This window comes from Coccinella septempunctata, chromosome 9, assembly GCF_907165205.1.
Source record: "Coccinella septempunctata chromosome 9, icCocSept1.1, whole genome shotgun sequence".
In the NCBI taxonomy this organism is placed as follows: Eukaryota; Metazoa; Arthropoda; class Insecta; order Coleoptera; family Coccinellidae; genus Coccinella; species Coccinella septempunctata.
The window spans coordinates 11,345,335-11,361,850 of NC_058197.1; the positions used below are offsets into that span (position 1 = coordinate 11,345,335).

Consider the following 16,516-nt stretch of genomic DNA (forward strand, 5'->3'; position numbering starts at 1 on the left):
ATACATCCCAGACTAGAGGCACGTTGAATTAATTAATCAAAATCTATCCTTAAATTTTGTACCCTTTTAAATCTCCATCAATTGAAGAGGACTAAAAAATAGGAATATTCTAGTTTTGTTATAATTAGAAAACCTTTATCTTTTGTATACCTGAGAATCAAGAAGAAGATGAGGTTCTAAATATTTGAGTGCGATGCTATTTACTGATAAAACTGTTTTACAAATTTCCAAGAATTTCTCAGTTTTTGTGAAACATTCATGGAAAAAAAGTTGGCATCTGACTTTTTCGATTTCATCACATAAACATTCGGAAGTAGGAGACGAGAGGTTGATCTGACTCTGTTGAGCAATTCATAATTTCAAACTAATAAATATGTTGACTTACTAAGACAACATTAATATAAATTGGCGGATGCGCCAGAGAATTATTACCAAGAAGAAAACGGATTTTTTTCGGAAAAAGGAATGAATCGAGATATTTATTCATTCACAATCATCAACTGACATTATAAACTCATCAATAGGCTAAGATAAACTTCTCATTCCGTACTTCTGAAGGTTTAAGTGAAGAAATGGAAAAATTTGCATTTCAATAAATTTTTCAGAAACGATTCAAAAAAATCGAAAAATTCTTGGACATTGGTGAGACAATCTCTTCAGCAAATAGCATCGTATTGAAACATTAAACTTTTCTTTTTGCTTTATGAATCTGCGATGCACAAAACTTGGCATGAATTTTTTTGTAATTTTTCAGGGTATTCTAATTTATTGAAATTCTTTAGATGAATATTTTTGAATGAATAAGGAAGTCTATTTATTTCTCTATTGAAATAAATAAGTTTTTTCGATATATGTTCATTAACTCCAGAGAAATTCAGTGAATGGTTGATGAAGGTCCGTTTTTCGACAGTTTTCATTTTTCTACAACCCTCAGAAGGTGCGGAATGACAATTCGAGTGCTTTTTCTGATACACAATTGTTTTCCGGAACTATCGAAATCAATTTTCTCTCAAAATTTTCAGAATAAATAGATAAAAACTGACGCCAAAGTTTAAAAGATTGGGTTGCAAAATGGCGAAGGAGCCGGGTCTGCAAGACGGTCTTTTAATAAATGATAATATTTTCGGAAGTATAATGCAAATTGTTGATCTATTTGTTGTAAACGTAAGAGAAAGGCCTTTTTATATGGAGTGTGGTTCGGAATCCGCCAAATTCGTACGTCAAATTTTTAAAATCATCCACATACCCCTCATCTCGCAAACTTTTACAATTGAATAGTCAAAACCTTCAGCAAAAGCAAGAAAAACTCATCAGATTGGATATAAATCAATATTATCTAGTAAACTTTGAACCCTGCAACACAGGGTAAGCCTCAGGGTCAATTTGTCAAAAATATTTCCTTATATTTTTAATAGAAAACACTCTTTTACTCATTTTCCTTACCGGCGTCACTTTCAGGTGAACAGGTAGGAAAGGAAGTGTTCCACCTTCCTTTCAATCCTCTCAATAAAAACAACCATTTTTGCTACAAAAAAAATCCAAACCCACTTTTTTGCAAAAACAGTATTCTTTTTATCCCATTCAAAAGTTTCTAAATTTTTTAGAAAATAAATGTGTAGGTATGATTTATCAATATCTTCTTCGTTTGTGGAAAACTTCCAAATGTATTCAGCTATTAACAACTGGGAAACACTGGAATTAAATATAACTGTTCCGAAAATTCACCTTCTAAGAATCGGCGGGATTATGAAACACGAAAATCCCAAACGAATTTTTTTCTCATGTTATCACATATTTCAGTGATGAGGCACGTGAAAGTAATTAGTCCAATCTCAGCTTGAATTTTTCGCCATTTAAAAACTCCATCAATTTAAATGAGTGGAAGAGTCACGTTCGGAATATTCCAGTTTTCTTATAAAGTCTTATAAAACTAGGGAATGAAGCAGTGGAAACGTTTCTTTTAAAGTCAATTCTTTCCAGCAAAATGTTCAAAATCGTCAGTTTGTTCCTTACAATTCTACTCTTCGCATGCAGTAAGTTCATTGACAATTATTTATTCGATATAAAACACCATCAAACGGAAATTTTTTCAGATGTTTTCGGACAGACAGAGACTACCCTGCATGATTTGCTTATACCGACTCTACCCCCTGTTACATCAGCACAAAGCCCAACGCCACAACATGAGACAACTGTTGTAGTACACGAAACTGAGCATCCTACAACCACAACCGAAGCAGGTATTGTTAAAAATTCCCTTGAACAATTCTCTTGATCAACTAATCGATTTTTTCAGCTAACAAGCTACCAACTAACTTGAAGAATATCAAGGAAATACTGGAATTGATTTTACCGCTCGATGATGTGCATTTGGAAGTCGTTAAAGGTTAGTTGATGAGTCTTAGTTCGAGTATCCGTTCTTAATATTCCTATTTTTTCAGAATTTCTTCCTGTATCTGTTGAGCTCGCAAAACTAGCTGTGCATTTTATGTGAATCCAAAATATTTAGATAAGAATTTTAATGATGCTTGTAATTTTGGTGTTGTGGATGAGTGAAAAATAAATTATGAAAAGAATTGATGTTAATTATTTTGCAACATTGAGAAATGTCAAATGCAGTTTTATCCCACATGATAATTCAAGGATTTATACTCTACAGTATAAAATTCTCCACATTTGGAGCAGACTATTAGGAAATAAATTAAAGAGCATAACAGTTTTTTCAAACTTGTTACAATAACTACCAATTTGACGATCCCATATTCTATAAGTGAAAATTGCACCAAACGCATCTTATAATTATATATGGTTTCAATGAGACGACGCCAGACATGCTATACAACCTCTGTGAAACAATTACGGTACTTCCTCCCTCGTTTCGATAACCAGAATTGGCCACCTAGATTGTGTGATTCAACACCGTTAGAGTTTTTTTTATGGGGTGCGTTATGTTAAGTGTATTACAGCAGCAAATTAAACTCTGCTTCAACGAAATTCTCAGACATTCATTCAAATGTTCATATAAAACTCAACTATTCTTGACCTATAATTCAACATAAAGAGCAGCGCAATTTAAAATAAAAGTCTGTCTCTTAGGGCAGAAGATGTGAAGTATTGGCGTTAATTTTTACTCACTCTGTATGCGGATATGCTACTAAATGTGTTGTTAGAGGATATTACGAAGCTTGTTATTAAAGTTGTTCTTGCGAATTTGTTTCTTTTTCTGATACAAAATTTTAACTTTACAGCGCTCTGGCTCTTAATAATGTTTCTTTCATTTCGTAATTACGAAACTTTTTGAACAGATCAAATCAATTTAAATTGATTTGATCTGTTTAAAAAGTACAATATTTTGGACGTAAAGAGTTTTATATAATTTATATAGGATTTAAGGAGTGGAATTAGGGAATAATAGACAAAATATCTAAAAATTGAGGTTTTTTATTGTTTAAAACGGTTCTTCAGCTCCCATCAAGCCGAAAAATAACAGTCATTCTAGGTAGCCACACTTTCCGATGATAGACTTTTTCCTATGTCTAAGTCCACTAAAGTTCTTCCGAAAAATGGATTTTTCGAAAAGTGGCACAAATTAAAAATTTTGTAGTTCTTCCAAATGGGCTTCTAGTGAATCGATAATATACAAGATGTTCACATTGGAAGTAGGGAGAATTTTTTAATTTTACATTCACCCATATTTGGCACGCTTTAAATCCCGGTCGATTTTTGATATGTCACTTGAGAGGTTCCCTCCAGAAAAATATTTGACCGTAAATCAGTTTTGATAGAATTCTGCACAACATCAAATCTCCTAATAATATGAATGGCGGATGAAAATACCTCCTATGTTGAAGATATCGAAAACTGTCGATAATTTAAAAAAAGTTTAACTATATATACAGTACCTATCCTTTATTCTCGATGTAAAAACGGAATAACTCATAAAAACTATAGGTTGTCATGAGAAACAGAAAGTTGCCAGGAAAAACTCAACAGATGTGTAACCAGATTTTTTCCCTTTGTAGATCTCTCATCTCTTACCACTAGGTAATATATAAAACAATGGTTTCTTTCTCCTATGTGGAGATATGTGCCGAGGTGAAAGAATATATGGTAAGTCTTTGACTCGTACAAATATATAACAGTAGATTCTTGAAGTCGAGAGAAACACTTTTTTATATCATCGATTCGGCCCTTATAAAAAGATATAGCCATTTTAAGTTTTCACAATGAGCTGAGCCACCTCTGTAAAAACAAAATAACCTTCAGAATAACTAGCTAAATTTGTGACACTATACACATCTGTGGATCTTTTAAAAAGAGTTACATTTCGTTCAAAGTAACCAATTTTCCAAATTTCATCCGAATTCTGAAGCATGGTATATATCCTAATCATTAGTCTGAGTCATTCAACATATTTGAACGTCTTTCTCACATGAAAATAGGTCACCGTCTTTGAAATATGACAAGTTGAATTTCAAAATCGTCCCAAGTCAACCGAATCAACGGTGAAGGAAAAAAGTGTTTCTTTTGACTACAAGAATCTACTGTTAAAATATTTGTACGAGTCAAATACTGTATATTTACTGTCGACATTTTTGCATACTTATATTGGACACACGTTATGTGATATTATACTCTTAAACTTTACTGCCTTTCCATGCAATAAAAAAGATAAGAAGAATTGAAACAAAAAAAGGCAATTTAATTACAACTTATCACCTTTGGCCAAATCTAGTGTACTTTAGCAGTACTAAGATATAAAGCACGTTTCGGATGATTCAACATGATGTCACTGTGACCATAAAAAAACGCATATATACGAGAAAAGAGCTCGATTCGTTTCAAATCCGTCGAAGGTATAGCGATAGTGAGGGAACAGTCTCAAAATGAAAATCTCTATTTTCTTGGGTTTCTTCTTGATTTATTCTTCCTCTGGTGGTAAGTGTTTTAAACATTGTTTCCAAACTGTACTACATTTAATTATTATAGTTCTCCACTCAATTAAAGGGCGTCTGAACGATTTGGATGTGTTGAAGATCCTACATGAGTTATTCCCTCCATTACGCCCAACTTTACCGCCCATTGTTATTTCTCCTATAACTTATCCAAAGGAACCTGCTCTAACCGAGATTCCACCAGTGAAACACACCACAACAAACGCCCATGATGGTACAGACCATTTCGATAAGATCGAAACAACGACTCAAGCCCAGGCTACAACATTTAAACCGGAAGAATCACCTGAAGAAAAAATAAACAAAGGTAGAGCTTACGAACTTTTCAAAAAAAATTAGAATTCACAAAATTGCGAAACCATATATTTGAAGCACCTTCTACAGTAGTTTTGTACCAATATTTTTTTTTTCACATTTTCATTCCTTTCCAGAATTGAAACGTGATGTACTTCAGGCTGTAGCTCAGATCACCGATATACTTCTTCAACTACGTTCAAAAACTCTGACAATTGTGTCAGGTAAACAGAAGAAAGAACTTAGATAGTGAGCGCAGTAACATCTATATTTTTTCAGCGATTCTACCAACTATCGGATACATCATTGACAGACTTTCAACCAATATCGAAGTATTGTAAGATGTAGTTGCAACATTTTAGGCATTAAAAGCATCATTTTTACTGAAAACAATCAATAAAATATTTCGTTCATTTCACGTCTTTATGTTTCAATTCAGCTCAAAGATTGCACAAATACAATAAAGATTGCAAATTGAGTACAAATGAGTTCGTAATCCATGAAAAGTATTCACATAATAATGGTTTTTCCCAATCAATAACTCAAAATTCAGACGCTGAAACACGTTAATTGACTCAATAACAGATTATACAATTTTCACGAGTATCAATATGTTAATTGAGTTCCGATTTCACTTATTTTTTGGCAATAAGATTGAATGGCCCTCAAGTCCCCCAGACTTAATGCCATTAGATTACTTTCTTTGGGGACACCTTAAGTAGAATGTCTATCAAAATAAGTCAGCTAAATATTTTTTTTGTTCCTGATAATCACACGAGACTGAATTTAAAATGGTTTAGGTTATGTTAGGATTGGATGGGGTTGAGGCTAGAAGGGGTTGAAGAAAAACACCCAATTTCATTTAAAGGAAATAAGGAGAATACAAAATCAATTGACCAATTGACGTGTTCACGTGTACCAGCGTTTTCATTTTGTATTGGTTGAAGACCTTCCAGACCTATGCCCAACCCTGTATAATCATTGATTGAGGCAGAAATAATATGTTTATTACCGATGAGCTGAATTATCGATTAAAAATGAAATATATAATTTCGGAGAGAAGTAGTGTCAATAGAATTTACCTTGAAATTATTTGGCGGATGCGCCAGACTTAATATAGCTAAAGTATGAATACATATTAGTGTTCTGTGATGAACCATGAAGGTAGAATGAATTCGAATAGATAATAAAAGAAGATAAAATGAGGAAATAACCGATTTTTTGTAAAGACATCCTGTAAAAAAACAATTGAAGATTTTCTCCAGTTTATTCATAAGATATAAAAAGAACATCCAAACAACAATAGTTAAGCTATCGTTTCTATACTCTTAAACTTCGCTATCTGAGATCCGATTTCGTGCAGAATATCTTTAGGGTCCGAAACCTCCTCGTCAACCTTTACAATCTTGGCACACTCTGATATATAAAATCGCAGCCCGTCATCTTGAACATCCCCAACCGATTCCATCAAGAACTTGTTGGTGAACTGGGCCAACTTAGAAAAGACAGAACTGAAAGCATCATCCAGATCGAACAATTCCAAAGGTGGCAGCGGTAAGTCTCGAAAAGCTGGGGGAAAAACTGCCGGCTGCAAAGGTGGATAGGGGGCTTCGAACAGGGGAGTTATCAATTTCAAGGGTTGATGTTTGACCTTCAAATCCTCGTAAAGATTGAGAACATTAGCTACCAAATTCGTATTGATCGAGTACATCCTATGCTCCAAGAGTTCCAGATGATCAACTGAAAGTGTGTGACTTATAGCATCCGTAAGACAAAGTTTTGGTTTACTGGCTAATTCCTCTGTGTTTGGTAAAATATTTCTTTCCATGATATCTATTTCATCGTGGTCTGTATGTGATAAAGTGACTTCCTTGTTATCGACCAAAAAACTGATGACAGTTTCCCTTAATTTATCGTTATTCTCTTGATCTATATATTTATCAGAAAATAAATACCCGCTGCCTAAAGCAACAATTTTTCCACTTGTTCCCCTGTTGAAATATATGGCCCCCAGAGCTTGATCAGCTGGGAAGGATGCTGATCCACTTGTAAATGCAATTGCTGCAGGTTTATTCACACTTATTGTACAACCGAACGGATAGATAATAGCCATGTTTTCTTTTTCAGTTTTCAGACAGGTGTTGAAATCACTGTCACTAATATATACTTCCTTAGGATGGAAGTATTTGTAATAATGGGTCCTTGTTAAAACATCAACATTGGGAATGATTCCGTACTCTTCTAAAAATATGTGTATATTGCTCTTGTCGTTCGGGGTTGGCTCGGACAAAAGCACTAAAATTCGTCCTCCCTTATTGATGAAAGTATTCAAAGCATTCAACTCATTTTCTTCGAAAGGCGACTGGGGCCCAGGTAGAATCAACAATTCGCAGTTTGCCAATAGTTGCATCGATAGCTCATCTTTGGTATTTATCACCACTTTCCAATAAATTTTCAACTTCCTATGTAATATTTTCCAATTCTCATGTACTCTGTAGAGCTCATTTCTTGAAGCATTTATTATTATTGTATTTTTATTATCCACAAGATCCATTTGAGATGTCTTCACCTTTTACTTTGATTGTGTTTGCATTGAAACCATGGCAACGAACAGGTTGACGATGCAAAAGTAGGACATTACCATTTATTATCGTATTTTGGTCAATACATTCAATATTTTCGTCCATAATTTTCCCAAAATTCTTCAATGCCCAACAAGATTCAATTTATTCGATAGAATTTCGAAATTAACCAGCTGGGGAATCCCCGAATTTTAGTATGGAAGTCGCAGAACAGATTACATTTTTATATTTGTTTTCTTTGATTTTCAGTACTAATCAGCTGACTCATTGAAGATATAAGCAGACAAAATATATTTCTCACAACAAATTCACGCAATATTGTGAAAATCCGAATTTTCAAATATTTTCATTACAGTCACGTAGCCCTCACCTGTCAAAAAACTTAGGTTATCTCCGATAACCTCAAAATTAAGCGATAAGATAACATTTAATTATTAATTGTTGTACTCGTACTTTCGTGTTCTGTTTCGTGCAATACATTATTTTTTTATAATCATGGGGGACAAAAACCCTAAAGCCTACCAAACAAGAAGGATGACCTTTTCAGCTTGCCACCGTTTGAACAGGTACAGCTAGAAACTAATTACTTGTTAACTAATGCACATAATCAGTTTTCTAATTATCTGCTAGTTTTGAGGCACCAAATATCGCTTGTTTTGTAGCCCTTTTCTGTCAGCAATCGAGAATGAAAATACGTATGGAAAATGTAACCATATTAACGGACATGGGCATAACTACACCGGTATGTTTTTTCTTGATGCAGTCTAATATTTCCGTTATCTTACTTCAATTGGAAATCAAATACCATTATCTTCTTTTATTTTCAGTGAAGGTAACTCTGTTTGGAGAGATTCACCCTCAAACCGGGATGATAATGAACATGACTGACCTAAAAAAAAACATGCAGGAAGCAATAATGAAACCATTGGACCACAAGAACCTCGATGCGGATGTTGAATACTTCAAGTTGAACCCCAGTACAACAGAAAACCTGACTGTCTTCATTTGGAGGCAGATGAAACAAGTGATGGAAAAACCAGAACTTCTTTACGAGGTTGAAGTTCATGAAACTGAAAATAATATTGTATCTTACAGAGGAGATTAATTTCAGTAATAAAGAGTTTATACAATGAGAGTGTTTTGTTCAAACTTGATTGAGAGATAAATGTCTCAAACGAAGTGTCCTAACTGTATTATGGTACTATTTTTCTAAATTTTGGTGGATGCGCTTCTCGCTCAATACTGAAAATCATTTCTAAATCAGTCGAATAAGGAAGCGTTGCGGCTTTCCTTTAGTCCCATACTTCATTCAGTAGAGTAAGTGAGATGAACTCACAGCCTTCGAAGTATTTTTACTTCATTTTTGTATGGCGAAGAAGTATACTACAGCTATGTGTATGCTTGGATGCCAATGATGGAAAAAATTAGATTACTGAAGTGAACTGAAGTGATGATGGATTTGAATAATAAAATCTTCCATCAATACATGTAATTTTTTTAAAATTTATTGATGAGGTATTGCCACAACTGCTTCATATGGCAAACCATCCTCAGTTCAAAAAAATGTGCTCAAATTTGAAATTCATGTGAATGGAAAATCTGCAAGAACATTCGATACACACAGTTAAATCTAGCTAAAAAAAGCTTTTCCACATCGCATAGGTACATCACAAATTCGTACGGATCAAACGTAGAAGAAATCCTATTCCGCAGTATGATGCCAAACAGCTAACACTCAATAAATACCATACCATTCTTCTCATTCCCAATCGGAAATGTCGAAGCAACAACGTGCCACTGCGTTCACAGTGACCAGTCCGAGTTTAGTTTGAGTAGATTCGCGGGCGCGCTAGGTATATAGACGGAAGATGTGAAAGGTGCCTAAGGCGATTTTTTTTGTCGCGCTCGTGTTTTTAAATTCCGCGATTCTTCTACCGCTTCCGTCGCGGGTAGGTGGTGAGGTGAAGGGTACCCCTAATTTGGATATGGATTAAGAAGGAAAAGTGAGTTTATTCATGCAACATTTAAAACAATAAACAAAAAATTAACGATAAGTAAAAAAAAAAACACATACGTGAAGAGCTCTACTTTCGCAAACTGTGATATGAATTGAAAACATTCCATGAATCTTAATTAAAACAATAAATTTCAGAAAATCATCACTTTTTCTAGGTGGTTGGAAGTTAAAATTGTCCATTTTCCATGATTTTCCTTTATGGGCATTTAAATCTGAATTGGCCTGCATGGAAAAAATTTTCTATACGATCTATCCTGAACTTTGAACAAGATAATGTTTACCGGTACAGGTAATTCGAATATGCCCCCCCCCAAAAAAACATGAGTGTAATATAAATTCCAAACTACCCCCAAAAGTCACCCAGTATTTTCAGATGTGAAATATATATATCACAACTTTGTAAATCGCATTTTCTGGTATAAAATCAGTGTATATGAAATTTCGATGAACAATTTAGAAAATTCTAGGAAATAAACACTGAAAGAAAAATTAGATCACTTATTCAAGTATATACGTATATAAATACGTATTGGCAGGGGCTATATAATAACATTAACAACAAGCCAAAAAGAGATCGGTACTATTCTTATTACAAATGCATTTTTTTATAAACCTTATAAATAATTCATCGTATTTTCACAATAGTTTGTATAAAATTGATAAAATAATTTCGAGAAATTATGGGACAATATATGTATATATTATTTCAATGATTTCGAATTTTTCTCTCAAAGAATCTGCTTTTGTGATTTTTAATCCTTGAATTTTGGGATGAAAATACATTAATCGATAATTCTAATTAGAAATGTAATTTGTTACAACCCTGCACCCAATAAACCGCATTTTCACAATCGATTTCCGAAAAATCGAAAAAAATATCTCGGAAAATTATGGGACGACAGTGAGTTACAAAATTTTCGCAAGGGTTTTTAGAAACGTAATTTTTCCTCACTACATAAATTGTTCACCGCATTCTCATGCACAGTTTGTTATCCCAATATCGACAATGTATTATTCCAATGATTTTCGAATTTTCTTCTTTGAGGAATCTTCACGAGTTTAAAAATGTAGTAAAATGAAATCCCGTACCAACATTTATTCAGAAAAAATCGATAAATCTTCTTGGAAATGCAGTTTGTTACAAACATGTGAATAATTTTACCTAGGAAAATTATGGAGCAATATTGTATCCCAAGTACTTAATATAGAAAATATTCTTTTCGAGTGATTATCTTTGGGATTTTTGATTCATTTTGTAATGAGATCCTGTGCCATAAGTTATTCTGAAAAAGTCGTAATTTTTTTTAGAAATGCAAGTTTTCCTTACCGTATATAAATGATTTACCGCATTCTCACAAAATCTTCCGGTAACACGATAATATATTATCCCAAAGATTCTCAGATTTTTATCATTTTTATTCCATTTAGCGTTGCCCTTCTTTTATCTTACTACATCTTAACTTCTTATCCATCTCTGAGGAAATAAATGTTATTTTCTCGATGCCAAGTTAGAACATCCATGTTTTTCTGGTACAAAATGACATTCATTTATTTAATTTTTAACTTGATGTTTCCTGGGCTGGGTGACTATGCTCTGACTGTAGCAATTGTTATTGCATACTTTTATAGAATTCCGAAAATGAATTCTTTATATCCTACATGCAGATAGGATGACATGATCGGAGCTATAGAGCTCTATGGAATAGGGATATATCAAGGACTTACGGCCGGTTTCATAATCAAACCTAAAGTCCCTTTAATTTTAAAGCCTCCTTTAACCCTACTAAAAATGACAGTAAGGGAAGCTTTATGCTTAAAGTGACGTTTAATTTGATTATGAAACTGGACGTTATGGTATTTGCATACATGAAATAAAAAAACTGTCATCTTCGAACGGAAAATTTTAATGAAGCATTAAATTTTAATGGATTTTCCTGCAACTGTCCCTAGGTGTATCTTGGTTTGAATCATTATTCGTATTATTCTGCATGCTGGTAATTATTGAATTTTTTATATAACATAACATGGAATGTTCTGAATATTCACCTGTTTCTTGCAGCAAAAAATCATCCACATTTATCTAATAATTATATCTATTATCATAATTAACTTTCGCTTTCTTACAAAATAGCGGACGCAAAATGGAAATTAATTGAAATGCTCATTTTGGCACCAATTTATTTACTCAATATGAGGTAATTGGAACATTTTTCACTGTCAGCTGTACCAAAGCTATGTGTTATATACATAGCTTGCAAAGTTTTAATTTAGCTCTGAAACGTTTAACTGTTGATTGCAATTAGAGTGACGTTGGTTTCTTTCAAAATCTCCTGTTGGACTATCCTTTTTTCCCTTTTTTGACCAACATTTTCTTCTGTGAATGCGATTCATTCAAAACTTAATACCAAAAATATAATTTTCATACTAAATAAATTATATTTCCTGAATTTATTGCTCAAGTGATCTGGTTAATAGCAATGACCATCAATAGGTTACTGCACTCGAATATATGTACATTGAATTAATTTGGCAGCAACTCGTCTAAACAAACAGCTGAAAGAATCTCGTTTATCTCAATCAATTGACCAATCCTTGGCCGATAATTTCTACTTATTATTTGTCTCGTTGCACATCCAGTCTATGTATAAATAGACTGAGAAAATTGACAACGTTCTCCTCTGCATTCATGTATGAAAGTGGTCTCGATTTAGATTGAGAAGAGGGGAAAAATGTAGGTCTTCAAAATCGTGTAAGTTACGTCTAGAATCTAGTTGTTGCGTTCGTAGAGATGATAGCTTTCAATTTATAGTTCGTGTCGTATTGAGATAGTGAATTTGATCGATAGTAAATAACCCAGAAAACAGATTTAAATAGAATTTTTTTCAAACTATACATACATAAGACATCACCCTTTATAAAAAAGGGGATGAACAATATGCTGGAAGATTGGCTGTTGAACTTCACAAGGAAACTGATTCAACTCTGATCTGGAGTATGTCCAAGACCCCTTTTGTTCGAAAAAAGTGATGATTACCATAATTTTTCAAAACACAGTAATTGAAACCTAATAACTTGGACTTATCTATATATTCTTTCTCTCTCTAGAATCCCTGCTGATTGCTTATTGACCTTCGCAATGTTTCAAATCAGAAATGAGCTACCAAGAATTTATGAGAGCAAAAAAATCATAACTGAAGACCACGAATGTTCGATCATTCTGATTTGGTGTAGTCAAGGTTATAGGTATGAGAAAATAGATTGGGAATCGATTTTGTTACAACTTCTCTTGGTCATTAGTGGACGCGCAAGCTGCTCTATTTGGAAGTGAACGTTTTTTTGGATCAATTCGTGATCTGCAAAAAAAGGTTCGTTGAAACCTTGAATCGATTCAAACGAGTATCGATTGTGTTGCATGTTCAATATTGAAAATTACTCATCATCCATGGAAACACCGACTTTTCACAGAATAAGAAAACTTTTGTTCATTGCTGACACACATATGAAAATTCTTTATTTTGTTTTTTCGAAGAACCCAAATTCGAACGAATCCTGAAACCCTTGCTGATAGGTATGCAATATTTCACACTCTTCAAAATGTACATATAATATCATGAATAAAAAATTTAAACGATTTCTGAAACAAAGGTATACTTAAAAAAATTTTTTTCTTAAGAAACTTACACTGTATCTCTTCTATCACTTGATTCCTACGAAATGACTATGAGACGTTGTCAACATCAAAAGAATGTTTTATATAGGTACATATAACTTTTTCTACCCTATTCGAACTTAAAAACAAGGGGTACCTATACATCCCCAAATTTTAGAATCAGCCTGTATTAAAATAGTCTCAATTTCGATTGCGATTGGTTCATCCAGGCTAAATTGAATCCTCAATTGTCACCAAAGAACTCTAAGTGACTGGTTTTAAAACAACCGACTTGGAAAGTGTTTTGTTCATCCCTGTTATAGGGCAGAAAACGAATTAAATATAATGTATAAAAGATCACCACAATATTGTACAATCATTGAGGAGTCGTACTCTTTTTTATTCACTTCATTCATAGCGTAGGTACATATTATGTCTTTTGTCAATTTTTCTTTTTTTTTGTGTCCATGGATACTTTTATCGGGAAGGTTAAATCTACCAAAAAATTGGAGAAAGTTAACCTAAATCCATTTTCCACTCAAATGCTTTGGCATCCTTCAATGCGAAATATTCAACCGCCAATCATTTCTTCTTCATAAAAAGTATGTTTTCACATATCACATTTTCACAATCACGATGAATTCTAGTTGGTGAATTAGCGATAGAAGAAGAAATACACTGTATATTTTATTTCGAAAGTACTCTTGAATCTTATTATTTCGTTACAGTTTTGAAATATCACCTTGTAGATATTTTATGCATTCTGACAGCATATAATTAATACCAGTATGTCGTATGTTTCATCGAATGAAGTGTTGAAAATTAAAGAATCATTGAATATAGGTATACCTACATAGGTATATACAATTCTCCTGCAAAATTTCGATCAATTGTGGAGAAGGTTAATTTATTATTTTAATAGTTTTATATGGGTAAAATATCCATTAAAGTACTCAATCTGTATTTCAAAACCATCACATTATAGTTCATGAATGATGTATATCAAAGAGGACAATCCCTCATTAATATTCAACAATCATTTCCAAGTGTATCCATCATCAAACTCGATAAAACGAGTCAGTCAACATGATTACCAGAAAAACCATTTTTTCAATTGCAACTAACTCTCTTGAAACTGCCGTATTCGCTGGATGTAGCCAATTGACAAAAAAAAGATAGATATTATGTTAATTCGATGAACCAGCAGATTTACGTGGTTAGTTTATAAATCTTATTGATTGGCATCATAAAAAAAACGGAAATACGTGTTAAACGGATGTTTCTCCAACAAGAATGTTTAACAAGTGGATGTACAGTTATATTGGAACTACGCTAAATAAGCAAGAGGTTAAAAATTTGGTTTTTCAGAGGAAATAGCATGGGAAATCGATTGTTTTTGCTTGAAGTGTTCGAATTAGCGGAGTTTGTCTTCAATTAAGTATAGGCAATCGAATAACACGTGTTTCCTGTTACCCACCTAATTACCTACGTGTAAGAAATTTGAATGTATTCAAGGAACGATAAAAAGATTAAATTCATAATTCAGTTTCGTAGATGAATAGGAACAATCTTGAAATAAACAATGCTTCATCAAGGCTCATTGATTGATTTTTGAACGAATATTTGAGAAGTCCATAAAACAATTATTCGGGTGATTTTATTGTGAGAATTATATTGAAAAAAACGGATTTTGTGGAATTCTGAACATCTAGGAAAAACTAGAACGATTGCAATGAAGGCGTGAGTGAAGTCATTTTGTACGAATTTCTGATTTGCAATAAATTTAGTAAAATGCTCGGATAGGTCGATCAGTAATTTAAACTGCGCTCTTTTTGATAAAAGAAAATGTTATACAGCATGTCCCAAAACTAAGATAAGACGTTATCGATAATTTTTTTTGAATGGTAATGCTGATTTTTATGTCTAATTTGAAAGGGCATATCAAGTTAGACATGCGTTCCAAATATAAAATTCTTATTCCCTGTTCTTGAAAAATATTCAATGAAAATTTAACAATATTTTCGTACCCAAAAACTTCACAAAGTAAGTATATTCTGGAGCATAGTGAAAAATGAAAGGCAATTATGCAATGAATCAATTTCTAGTTCATCATAATAGATAATGGAACAACTGAATTGCATTCTCATAAACAGAAATAAAAACAATTCATTATGAATGTTAGATCAATATATGAAATTATATAACTCCTGGAATATGGGGCAAATATACGAATATATCTTATAAATAGGTACTCATGTTCATTATTTTCAATTCGTGTCATTCGAAAAAAGTTGAATTATTTTTCTTATAAATTGAGAGGTATTTTACGTTCAAAATTTGATATCTCGAATAAAAATTGGTGGATTCGGGCGTTTTGAATTCAAAGATATGTATCTATTTCTGATAGAAATGAAAATGTGAAATGAAAAAAATTGAGTTTCGTTTGATTGGAAAGGATATAAAAAAAGTATGAACAATGAAAACGTCTATAAGGTGAACTGGCAGAATGACATGGTGAACTGTTTTTTCGTATCTTCTCATATCTTATAATCTAGTAAACGATAACTTCCATCATCTGAAGCATTAAAATATTCAACACTGCATTCTGATCTGACTCGACTTGATCCGCTTCTAAATCAATCTGTAGGTTACAATCTCTTGTGTGCATTAAAATAGAGTAATATCTCATAGTTATTTCTAGATCTCACTCTGAATTCTTATTGCTGACTGCATAGTGATGATGCGTTGTATTATTCTCGAGTGAGGGATATATTATTTTAATTTGAAGGCACAATATCTCCCAGAAAAAATCATCGTAGATCTTTATATGCTATATGAACTACTTTGAAATTTATTCATATTTGAAGAGAGAGATAAAATTATTTTTCCATATTCGAATATATATTTCTCTGGAGTTCTAATTTTTTTTTTGACTATCGAATATTCTCCTGATTACATAATAAGTATGTAATTTGTAATAATTTTGTTTTTCTTGAGTGCATCAATTTGAGTGAATTTT

General features: G+C 32.8%; 5 protein-coding genes across 6 annotated transcripts in view; 4 read left to right on the top strand and 1 right to left on the bottom strand.

The window, feature by feature from the left end:
• The first annotated feature begins 1,871 nt into the window (after nt 1–1,871).
• Nucleotides 1,872–2,576, top strand: LOC123320419. Its single transcript, XM_044907739.1, has 4 exons — nt 1,872–2,033; nt 2,094–2,240; nt 2,297–2,386; nt 2,442–2,576. The coding sequence occupies exons 1-4, from the start codon at nt 1,985–1,987 to the stop codon at nt 2,492–2,494; spliced, it is 339 nt and encodes a 112-aa protein (XP_044763674.1). The 5' UTR covers nt 1,872–1,984; the 3' UTR covers nt 2,495–2,576.
• Nucleotides 2,577–4,779: 2,203 nt separating this feature from the next.
• LOC123320083 lies at nt 4,780–5,660 on the top strand. 2 transcript variants are annotated; one of them, XM_044907251.1, is made up of 4 exons: nt 4,780–4,938; nt 4,990–5,262; nt 5,387–5,473; nt 5,529–5,660. In XM_044907251.1, the coding sequence occupies exons 1-4, from the start codon at nt 4,887–4,889 to the stop codon at nt 5,588–5,590; spliced, it is 474 nt and encodes a 157-aa protein (XP_044763186.1). In that variant the 5' UTR covers nt 4,780–4,886; the 3' UTR covers nt 5,591–5,660. The 2 variants fall into 2 exon arrangements, with proteins under 2 accessions (XP_044763186.1, XP_044763187.1); XM_044907252.1 differs by having other exon boundaries at nt 4,785–4,938; nt 5,008–5,262.
• Nucleotides 5,661–6,502: 842 nt separating this feature from the next.
• LOC123320653 (intraflagellar transport protein 52 homolog) lies at nt 6,503–8,136 on the bottom strand. The gene has a single exon (XM_044908026.1). The coding sequence runs from the start codon at nt 7,801–7,803 to the stop codon at nt 6,556–6,558; it is 1,248 nt and encodes a 415-aa protein (XP_044763961.1). The 5' UTR covers nt 7,804–8,136; the 3' UTR covers nt 6,503–6,555.
• A 100-nt stretch (nt 8,137–8,236) lies between these two features.
• On the top strand, nt 8,237–8,961 carry LOC123320654 (6-pyruvoyl tetrahydrobiopterin synthase). The gene is made up of 3 exons (XM_044908027.1): nt 8,237–8,397; nt 8,494–8,573; nt 8,659–8,961. Exons 1-3 carry the CDS (start codon nt 8,327–8,329, stop codon nt 8,934–8,936), a joined length of 429 nt encoding a protein of 142 aa, XP_044763962.1. The 5' UTR covers nt 8,237–8,326; the 3' UTR covers nt 8,937–8,961.
• A 611-nt stretch (nt 8,962–9,572) lies between these two features.
• Nucleotides 9,573–16,516, top strand: part of LOC123320109 — a 37,284-nt gene continuing 30,340 nt past the window's right edge. Inside the window, exon 1 of the mRNA XM_044907293.1 lies at nt 9,573–9,834. The gene's annotated coding sequence lies outside the window, so the exon portion shown is untranslated. The remainder of the gene's footprint in view (nt 9,835–16,516) is intronic.